Genomic DNA, 11,229 nt, shown 5'->3' on the forward strand with positions numbered 1-11,229 from the left:
AAAAATACAGGTGTTACTAATAACATGAATGATGGCTCAGTTCTCCAGTGTGCACAATAAAAGCACCCTGGAATCAAAGCAGATACATGAAACTCAACCATCATTTTATTATTGTCAGCCGTGCTTTTCCTACTGTGGTGTGTCAAGATGTCTGCTGTGAAAAAGTCAAATTGTTTTGAAGGCCCTCTCCAGTCAATGAAACACCCACTCAGGCTCTGCTTGATTGACATTTATCGACTTGTGTTTTTTTCATTTTTGATCATTACTCAGCTGTTGATGGTGACACAGCGGTAAAAGTCTGAATGCAGTACATTCAGTCATCCTCTGCTCTCTGAAAGAAGTGTTGAGTCACTCAGCTGCTTTTGATGACATGTTTTTTACTGTCATGTACTGATGTTTCTCAGGGTCGAACAAGGGGGCTGAATGTCTTATTTAACCCAACACTGTTTTATTTGTAACACTAAAATAAACCAAAGCCCGGGGTCATATCCTCCTACACTTTGACTTGCATTTGCTGAACTACATGTCATTCTTTTAAGCTGTACTGTACGGCACATAACTTAAAAAGAAGAAAAGAAGACAAGAATCAAACAAAACATGTATGTAAGATCATTTTCTTTATTAGTTTATTAAAATGTTTTTCTTTCAAACAACTATACAACGACTAATCATTTCTGCCCTGTGCTAAAAAGAATAAATAATCTAACGGCGTTTTAAACTAATCTAATACAATACAAATAACTCACATTGTTGGACTTTTCTATCCTAAAAAAAGAAACAGGAAGTTGCGCCATACGTGTATTTGCTCTGTGACGTAACACGTAAATAAGTTGATCAAGCTCTTGCTGCTTATTTGCGAGCTTGTTGTCCTCCTCTAGCTGTAATTATCTCTCGATTTAGTCATTTTAATGTTAGCGGTACGATTTCACACAAACTCGTGGAGATAAAGGCGGAATCAACATTTAATCCGACACAGGAGGACATGCCCTCTGACTTTGTAACGTAACTACAAAGTGAGCGGCGTGTGGACAACAAACCAGACCGTCAATCAAGCAGCTAACAGCGGGTAGCGCCTCAAATCTGCTCCCCCTGTGCCGCTCCTCCACTTGTTCTCTTTCATTTCGTTTTCGTCACCTTCCTAATTCTGTCGCCAAGTTCAGTCGGTTGTCTCGCCAGGAGAGGATGAACTGGCTTTTCCCCCTTTCCAAAGGCTCCGGACCTCTCCCTCCTCTCAACAGCCTCCAGCAACAAAGACAGCGGCAGATCGAGTCTCTGAAGGCGGCTCACCCCAGGTACAGTGGACGCACCCCGGCCACCTAACACCACAACCCGGTGCTAGTGCTACTCATGAGCTGGATCATGATGTTTATATGACACCGTACAATGTATGTTGGCCACGTTGTTGGCGTTGGTTATGAGGAACATGTTGACTCATCTAACGTAAACAACACGTTAGCTTAGCTAGCCAACAAGCTAACAGTGCACTGCCAGTCTAAGAAGTAGTTTACAGCCTCGTTGTTCACATTTTTTCTCCCGATTGTGCCGTAAACATGAGTGACAGGCTTGTACATGAACCTGCTGTACGTGTTGAGCGGCTAATGTTTGTTAACCTTGCCTCTTAGCTATGTGCTTTGCTGTGTTTGCTAACTAACCTAGCTAATCATGTCAGCTAGTGACAGTTATAGTGCTTATTTTTAGGGTTGATGACACAAGTTATAGCTGGCAGGCCGTGTCCTGTGATCATTGCAGTGTTTGTCAGGCCAATTTATCGTGCATGTAGTTAAAGGAGGAGCCAGCCAATTAGATGTAGAGATTAAAGTATTACCCTTTGTTTACTAAGGAGCTCTGTTGTCTCAGTGACCATTTGTTCTTTCTGCTCAGTTAGTCATTAACCGCATGCAGGTACACACTGTGATGGTCTGTGTGTGACAGTGAAATGGGATTACACACTGCTAGTTCTGTGTGTTTTCTCACGGAAGTACAACTGGTTTCTTTTAGAGGCCGCATGTAATTTGGTGAACCTTCTGATGGCAATGATGTTGATGAATAAGTGGATGGGAAAAGAGTGTCCGAACTATGCTGCAGGAGTTGATGTCAGAGACTTGTAGGCCTATATTATTTATTGTTAGGCATATTGTGTAAGGTACACATTACTTAAAAATCTGATCTAGTCTTCGGACCGATATCTTTGAAGTGTAATGTGTATAGCTTTACAGTTATTGCGCAATACAATGTGAATGTCACATGGCGTAACACTGACAGCACAGGTTTTCTCATTAGTCATATTCCTTGTACTAGTGGTTCCTCACGAGTTCAGATATAAATACTGAAACACTTAGATACACTTATAGGCACATTTCTTTATTATGCCACAATATTGACATAGCCTCATAAGTTAACGCTTTTGTAAATTGTAATATGTGTATGGGAAAAAAAAGAGATTACATTTATAGACCATACAGTATACTCAGTATGGAGTTAATATGGCCATTGTTGGAACTTGTTCCCCAACCATTAGCTGCCAATCTAATGCCTGAAAACTTGTTCATATGCTGCATTAACCCCTTAATCCCCAAACAAGTTTCCATCACACGTTGGTATGTTGTTTTAAGAAGTAGAGTTGGCGGTTCAGGACAGACATCAAAGACATCACCTCTTTATATTATATGTCTTCTTCCAAGCTAGCAGAATTTTCATAAACATTTAGATATTTAGTATGTTTTCTAAATGTGCTGATGATGACATCCCTGTGTTTTTGTCTCTTCAACAGCCTTGCAGAGATCCAGAAGGATGTTGAGTACCGGATACCATTCACAGTCAACAACTCCACCATTAGTGTTAACATGTGAGTACATCTTTGCACATACAGTCACAAAATTTCATTGCATATTGATTTTCCTTTTCCAAACAAACGTTTAGACACGCTTGCATTACTCACACATAATAAGATGATGGGAACACAATGATTAAAGTGTATTGCATTGATAAATTGCAATTGCAGCGTGATTTGTTAAAGGAAACACATGTCAGCAGCATCACAAAGTGACACACACTGCACATAAAAGCACATTCAGTGCAACAAAAACATTACTCTGCTGCCATACATTACACTAGAATCTATATTTAAGTGCTTATATTTTCACAGGCTGAAAGGTCAGTTAGGAACCACAATATGTCTCTTTTTGGCGTCAGTAGCCACACCATGAACTAGTCAACATGTTTATGCTCATGAGAGGTGCTGCTTAAATCAAGCAGCTTTTATCACAGCATCAGTAAGGCTTTACACGTTAATCACATGTGAAACTGCAGCACACATAGGGCTTGGCTATAAAGGGAAAATAAGATATTACACCACCATATTACCACATTACAATATGAATATACTGTTAATCAATTCTATTGTATCTTGTTGTATATTCTGTTACAGGGATTCCTTTAAAGTTGTCAAACTTTGCTTTTGTCTTTCTTCTAGTCTGCTGCCTCCCCAGTTTCCTCAGGAGAAGCCGGTGGTCAGTGTCTACCCCCCTGTTGGTCACCATTTAGTCGACAGCAATAATGGTACCATGATCACAAGCCCTCTCATCAGTAATGTAAGTAGCTTTTCAGTCCATTATTTGATTAGGCCTATGGTTCCTGAATAGGGATGTGTTTGACAGAATTTTTATTAAATTCATATCAGCATATTGAATCCAAATCCTTTTCTATTCCTTTACTGAATCTTATTACATTTACTTTTCAAATTTGTAAGTAATTAAAGGTTAAAATAACTACAATCGTAAGATGTGCAATCACCTTTGGTCAGCTCAGAAAGCAAAAACATCACAGTTTTTAGTGGCATGCCTAATAAATGTTCCCAACCTGTAGCTGCAACATGTGTTAGAGGTGGGCTGACATAACTTTGACTCCTGACATTTAGGGATATCGTCCTATTTGCTGTATGTTTACACTGTTTCCTTACTCAATGCAAAGGTAAGAGAGACACAGTACAGAGCAAGTATTGTTGCTGCAGCAGTATGACGGGTGAAAAGAAACACCTTTCCTCATAACTGTAACCAAAGTGATTAAATCTCCCCCTGACTAAAACTGAAACTGAGATGTGTAAGTTTGATAAAGGTGGTTTCCACAGCTGAACAGTGGGTAATTTGCAAGATTCAGATACATTCAAATAGAAAACAAAAACTTAGTAAACTTAGAGTCTCTCTTACTGTGCCATCCGGCAATGTACTCTGACCTTTTGAGTAGGAAGAAAATTTGTCTGCTTTTTCATCTCCCTGTATTCACAAATTCCACCATAATGAGGGTTTCTTTGTTTCTCGAGTATTTGTTTGGAAAAACGATAAGGGTTCTCTGGTTTCTAAAAACAAGGATATGTTGTTATCATGCACAAACAAACAAAGATACTAGTGTACAATCAAATATTTCAGCCTTAGTTCAAAACAGATGCAAGATATTTTTTTCCTTCCTTGCACTGATCATTTTCTTGCTTCTTTCCTCGTCATTAAGACAATCTACTTATTTGATTCTTTTGTTAGTTCATGTTGTAGTTTTATCAGCGCTGTTATTCTAATTTTTTGTACTTTTGTGGTTGTGTGTGTTGCAGTTTGGGATGCACTCAGATCTGGGTAAGGTCATTCAGAGTCTGCTGGATGAGTTCTGGAAGAGTCCTCCTGCCTTGATGTCTACTGGTTCCTCTGGCTTTCCATAGTGAGTCTACTCTTTTTATGCACTGTGTAAAGATTTGAAAATTGTCATTATAGTTCCCATTTCCCATACCTTGACTGTAGAAAATCCCGCAAGATAGTACACAACTGCGGTCTCTTTATTATAAGGATGTATTATTAGCTAAGTTGAAGTTGATCTTTTTTAATCACTGTACTCTTTTGTGTTTTGTCCACCTCCGCTTGCTAGTTTTGAAAGTTGGGGTAAAACTTCTAGTTTTGTTTTAATTTCCCTCCAATGAATATGGAGAATAAAATAATAATGTTGAGTAAAAGTATTAAAACAAGACAAGAATAAAATAATAAAAAACAAAAAACAATCTTTCGGGGGGGAAAAAAATTAATTATTATAGTGTTTTCTCTAAAATCATATTTTATATGATTGTTGTGCTTCCTCCCATTTTTACCACAGCGGTATGTACAAGCCATCAGGCATGGCTCCTTACCCAACTCAGGCGTTCCACTATGGTCCTCGCCATGTGGGCCCAAGTCAGACGCCGCCCCCGGCTCCTTCTCAAGCTCCAGCTCCAATGTCTCACCCAGGTGTCGATAGTGTCCATGGGCCTCCTCGAGCCCCAGCCCCATACGGACTCATTACTGACCTTCCACTGCCTGTACCAACTGGAGACTCACAGGTATGCTGATGATGGATAAAGACATACAAGTGTAATGGGTAACATGTGTTCTCTGCATATACACACAGGACCATGAAGTGAGCTTTTAAAAATTATGAAATAAAATATGTATCCATGCTGCCTTCTCAGTGTTTCCCATTAATTATATAGACTGTGGCGGCCCACCATAGTCTAATTTATGCCGCCACAGTTTAAAAGTGAGCTGAACACGTCTGTACACTCTCCAAAATGTTACGTTGTTTTAGGGCTGAGCGGTATATTGAGTTTTTAAGACATATCAACGTATCTTCAAACGAGATATAAGATGATACGTAATCTTCTTTTGTGCGGATTATATATATTATATTGTTAAATTACTGATTGAAGTTGTGACAATTTTCCACCGTCTCTGACTCTGCTGCACAGAGGGTTCAGCTCCCCCCCACTGAGACAGAGGAGAGGAGCAGCTAACGCTAGCCTCTGCTGCTGTTTGCTGTCACTTCTCGTCGCGTTGCTCTCCTCTGCTCTCCTCTGCTCTCAGAGAGTCTGCTCAATGCAAGAATACTACTACTTTATTCCACCTCACTGTTCCACCAGTAAGCGGCTACAGGACGCTGTTATTAGCAGCTAGGGAGTGAATGAATAGAGGGAGCACTGACACTAAGAAAGCCGGCGAATCAGATCAATAAAACGTTATTTTCTGGTTGTTTCACAGCGGTTACGTTCAACAGCACAAGTAAACTTCCCCACACACCTCAACTCAACCCTGCAGCTCCACCTCAAACCTCTGAATCTAAAAAGCTTGCATGCTATTTAGAACGCAGCAGCAGCATTATGCTGGTTTTATTGGTTCCCTGTAAAGAAGCAAAGTCTTACTGAGAGATCTTTATTTGTTTATCTGTAAAATAAATCAACTCTTATCCTGATTTACTTGTAAGTCATCTAGAAGTTGAGGCTATTGATTAGCAGACAGTTAGTTTAGTTATTTGAAGAAACACAATGTAGAAAAAGATAGAGGGCAAGACTGAGACCTCACCACCATATTCTCTCAAAATTCTGTGGGAAACACTGCTTCTAATCTACTTCATTCAGTTTCTCAAAAAACCTCACAAATGTCAAGTCAAGAATTAACCCAGAATTTTCCAACACAGTTATGTATGAAACCATTCAAATGAAGAGGCTTGCTTTCAGTTTGATATCCTTTCTAGCAACTGATCAGTCAGGTTCAGAGTGTTTAATGTGACTGGCTTACACTACCTCTGTCTCTTTTTAGGCTGGACTTAATGGACACATGTACAAGATGCCTGAGATTCCTGAGTCTTTTCCTGAGCTCTGTGACTCAAAGTAGAGTATTCCATCATATTATCAACTTAAAATGCTTTAAGATGTAACCAAACATTGTTAAAGGTTCATGGGGGTATGGTTTAAGGATTGTTATGTGTGTATGAGATAAGAGAAACAGTCTTTTGTACCTATAGCCAGCATTTTCATTGTCTTGTTTTCTTACCCACTGCCTTATTTCTACCTATGTGTCCACCCTATACACTCTACCCCAGTCTGACCCAGTTGTCAGATATGTCTGAAAATGAGGATGTGTTACTGGAGTTCTTTGTGAGTTTGCCACAACTCAAACAGGTCACCAATGATAAAGAAGAGCTGGTCACCAGCATAGTGGATATGGCTAGTAAGTTCCTCTCCTGACCCTTAACTGCAGGCTTTAATTCATGAAAGAGAAGCAATTGAGTTGAGATTCACAAAGACCTGAACATCTTTTTTTCTTTGATTCACAGAGAAAAACCTTCAGATGGAGCCACAGCTGGAAGGAAAAAGACAAGAAATGCTTTACAAGGTCAGTTATGACTTCCTGTTTCTTGGACTCTGTCTTTCTACCTCAAACTCTAACCAATTCATGCCATTGTCTAGCAGCTCATGATCTGTGTTTTTGTCTGTTGACAGTACGAACAGCTGACTCAGATGAAGTCAGCCTTTGAGACAAAGATGCAAAGACAACATGAACTCAGTGAGGTAAGAGGCTACACGGAAACGAAATAGAATGAGTAATTTCTTCAAATGGTAGGAGCAAAGAATAGTTGTAGTCCCCGTAACTTAAAAAAGATTGAATAGTCCGTGTCTATTAAAGCAATGGAGATCATTTGGTGAAATAGCTGGACCAGTCCCGACTTAACTAGCAACAGATGTCAACATTTTCTGCTACACATATGCCTGAGTTTTGGGGATCTTTTCTTGTTGTTGGTTTTGCTTAGGTACCACACTGCAGTTGAGGAGGGAGGAAGATTTACTGTGTTCAGACAAAACACAAAGCAAATTTTAGTGATGGCATGAGCGCATGAACAGACATGTTCACTCAAGTTGTGCATTTTTCAGCCTTTTATTACCAAGACTAGAGGAAAAAGGACTGGAGGAAAATACCAGAAAGTACCAGTGCTGCCTACTGTGCTTTAAAGGCAGGGCTGGTTTTAAGTTGAAGAAGAAAACTGTAGGAGGCAAACTTTAAAAGAAACCACTCCAAACATGCTTGAACATGAAATTGAACAAAGTCTCTTTTTTCTCTTTTTTTACTCAAACTTCTGTGTCTTCTCTTCCCCACTAGAGTTGCAGTCTTAGTACTCTGCAGGCTCGGTTGAAGGTTGCAGCGCATCAGGCTGAGGAGGAGTCAGAGGAGACAGCTGAAAACTTCCTGGAAGGACGTACTGATATAGACGAATTCCTGACCAGTTTCATGGAAAAGAGAACGGTGAGAGGCCAGAAGTGCATAGTTTGTGTGAAGACAATCTCGATAAATTGTCTTTATTGAGTTTTAGTGTTATCAGAAGTACATTTTGAGAAAAAAGCTGTACTGACTGTTTTTGTGTTATTCCACAGCTTTGCCACAGCCGAAGGGCCAAAGAGGAGAAGTTGCAACAGTCCATCAATACACATGAACAGTTTCCTACCAGCCACTAGGACACAAGGTACAACCACACTGAGTTTTTAAAGCCCCGTTTTCACTACATTGTACTGACCCAACTCGACTCTACTCACCTTTTTTGGTTTCCTCTTCTTTGAATTTACTGTTGCACTGGTTGGAATTAATGAATGAACAAAAAAGAGAGATGCAGAAAAGGAAAAGGAAATTGAAATTAAGCGTGTCTGTCTCCATAGTGAATCATGTGTTGAGTGTTTGGTTATGTATTTCTGGTTAAGTAAGTAACCGCTGTGAAACTTTGTTCTATCTACCAACGCTACCTTTCCTCTCTCGACCACTGCCATGCTGTCTCTCTCTGTCTCTCAGCTCACTCATGCTCTTTCTCTCTTCTTCTTGTCTTTTTTAAAAAGAGTCTGGAACATGACAACAAAGCCTAACTATTAATTATAACAAGCAAAGAGAAATGTCCTTCATTCACCTTAAAACGATACCAGAGTACTTCCATGTTTTATGAATACGGCAGCATAGACACTCAAACAGCAGCGCTGTGTGTTCAAGCAATCAGCGACAGTCATCCCTGTAAACCGCTCCCTTCACTGAAGGAGTACTGTCTGTAATGAAAAATGAATTCTAGAAAGGTAAAGTGAGGAGAGTTGAATTGGTACCGTGTAATTGAAAAATAGCATACAAATAATTACTGAACAAAACACACAAGAGCGTGACAGTCACTTGTCTCTTTATAGAGGGAAGGCTTAACAAGGAAAGCAAACTTGTCATAGTTGTCTGTTCATTCATCGTCTCCATGTGTTTGGTCCTCAGGTTTGGTGTTTTCTCAGCCAACTGCTGCCAACTAAAACGTTGAAGACAGTAGAAGGGACGAAAAGCACACAGAGTCAACAATGGGCACTTTGGAGAAAGAGGAAGACGGTGATGGTCATGGTGGGCTGAAAAAAGAAGGCCATTGTGCCCAGAGCTGGGCTAAAAAGCTGTTAAAAGTTGGATCGTTTGTGGGCAAGATGGACAAGCTATTGAGTCACCACAGGTGGCCAAATGTGGGAGAGTGACACACACTTAGCTGTTCCAGCCACATTACTGAGGATTGATCACATTGTGGATAATTTCTATTGCACACGCTGTTTGTCCAGTTTTGACTCGACAGTGATGACAAAGAGTTTTGTTTTGTTCCCGGATTCATTTCACATTGAGTGCACTTGATCAGAGTGGTATGGAATGTGAACACCTTTTGAAGAAAGTACAAATTGCGTAGGACAGTATTCCCAATCTTACATTTTTCCATGCAGTGAGCAAGTAAATGTCACTATAAGATGATTGTGCTAATGCTAATGTTGGCGTCTGTACTTCCCATCTCTGAGATCATTGTCCAGTCCTTGTTTTATTATCTCAGAAAAGCCCCAGACAGAAGAACAACTTTTGCACTCCTCCTTTAATCTCTTGTCTGTCTTAGTAATGGCAGTATCATATCAATAAGTGAAAATTATCTATCCAAGGCATTCTTCATTTGGAATTAAAAAACAAGAACACATTTGGGATTTAACACAAAACAAGGACTGGACAGTCTTGTCAGGAGACCTACAATTTTGGCTGTTTAATTCTGCATACTGTCTGCAGAAAGTGGTTGACTCTTTATCAAGTTGGTGGGTCTCCCACTTAAGCAAAGTCTAGAACACAGTGTAAATATCAGTGTGTTTGCCTGAACATGAATAATTTGTCTAAACACTCTTAATGCAGTACTCTGAGTCAAAATAACCATTTGTCTACTCTCTACAAACTGACATGGATAATGATTATGGATCTATGTATTAATACAGAAAACGCCAATGAAGCCTCTTTATTTTTCTTCTCATTCTGTGGGGCACTGGTAAAATGTTCCCTGCTGGTTATCACATAGTATTCCAGCCATTGACCAGTCAAACAAGTTGTGTAAACTCAGATTATCAGGGGAATCAGAGTACTGTAAACCATGTTAACGGTTTATTGACACTACCTAGAGTGTTTTACATTCAAAATATTTGTGTATGTAGACACACTGATCTCCACTTTGCCCTGATGAGCACCACAATATTAACCAGACTATTATCTGACACCCTTACTTTAGGCGCCTCGGAAGAAGTGGGATAATGTTGAGGAATATTAGGTTAAGTGCTGAGGTAAAACTTGATGACATTGGATACTGTATTTAAATAATGTTAATAATAGGCTATATTGTAATCAAAGACTCAGACATCTTGTATTATATGTTCTTATTTAATTTGTTAGAGTAATAAAGCATTTAGAATAAATCTTGGTTCCATGTGTTGTTTGACAATCGCTATTAGCACACTGAACTTAAAGTTAAGCCATCATTGATCTCACAACAGGCAAGAAACTGATAACTAGGACTCAGCACAACTTGAACATCATTGAAAACTTGATCATCATCCCAAAATGCCTGACATCCAACTCAAACCTGATGTTTCTTATCTTACCCCAGAAAACTCTTCTGTAATAGTAATGTCCAGCAGTGTGACAATTATTTCACAGCAACAAAAAAAAAAGTTTCTCTTTGTCAGAAGGGAAGTTATAGTGTATCAAAATCATCAGACAATTTCAAAGTGTTAAGCTGATTTATAAATAAATGATGTACGAGGAAGGTTGTTAAGCATTTCCCATAATTTAATATTTTGATTATTTGATGTATTTTTCTGTTTTAATTCTGCTATTAATTCTTTGTCATGTAAAGTTTGTGTGTTAAGTTTCCTGAATCCTCTCTTAACTGAAGCACAACTGAAGAACAAATACAAATTGAGTCAGAGATAATCAGAGAAATCTTTTTAAATTGTGCTGCTGTAGGTGGCACCAGCCTGCCAGACAAATAGAGGAAGTACTCACTATAACTTCTTTGCTGTAGTTGATATACATACAATACATACTTTATATATATATATATATATATATATATATACCATACATA

The 11,229-nt window shown here is 39.1% G+C and overlaps 1 protein-coding gene across 2 annotated transcripts; it reads left to right on the top strand.

Moving 5' to 3' along the window:
* Positions 1-820: 820 nt before the first annotated feature.
* vps37a (VPS37A subunit of ESCRT-I) lies at positions 821-10,727 on the top strand. Of its 2 annotated transcripts, none has more exons than XM_062439592.1 (12): positions 821-1,292; positions 2,771-2,845; positions 3,473-3,590; positions 4,601-4,704; positions 5,134-5,353; positions 6,606-6,676; positions 6,889-7,016; positions 7,123-7,181; positions 7,289-7,357; positions 7,944-8,087; positions 8,216-8,304; positions 9,078-10,727. In XM_062439592.1, exons 1-11 carry the CDS (start codon positions 1,183-1,185, stop codon positions 8,294-8,296), a joined length of 1,179 nt encoding a protein of 392 aa, XP_062295576.1. In that variant the 5' UTR covers positions 821-1,182; the 3' UTR covers positions 8,297-8,304; positions 9,078-10,727. The 2 variants fall into 2 exon arrangements, with proteins under 2 accessions (XP_062295576.1, XP_062295567.1); XM_062439583.1 differs by having other exon boundaries at positions 5,131-5,353; positions 9,078-10,724.
* The last annotated feature ends 502 nt before the right edge of the window (positions 10,728-11,229 follow it).

Source organism: Scomber scombrus, chromosome 2 (assembly GCF_963691925.1).
Source record: "Scomber scombrus chromosome 2, fScoSco1.1, whole genome shotgun sequence".
In the NCBI taxonomy this organism is placed as follows: Eukaryota; Metazoa; Chordata; class Actinopteri; order Scombriformes; family Scombridae; genus Scomber; species Scomber scombrus.

What these genes read in the sequence shown, in the direction of transcription:
- vps37a (XM_062439583.1), top strand. Translation starts at nt 1,183, where the DNA reads ATGAACTGGCTTTTCCCCCTTTCCAAAGGCTCCGGACCTCTCCCTCCT. An exon ending in GGTTCCTCTGGCTTTCCATA is followed by an intron (nt 4,705 to 5,130) that starts GTGAGTCTACTC and finishes TTTTTACCACAG; the next exon opens with CGGTATGTACAAGCCATCAG. An exon ending in CAGCATAGTGGATATGGCTA is followed by an intron (nt 7,017 to 7,122) that starts GTAAGTTCCTCT and finishes TTTGATTCACAG; the next exon opens with AGAAAAACCTTCAGATGGAG.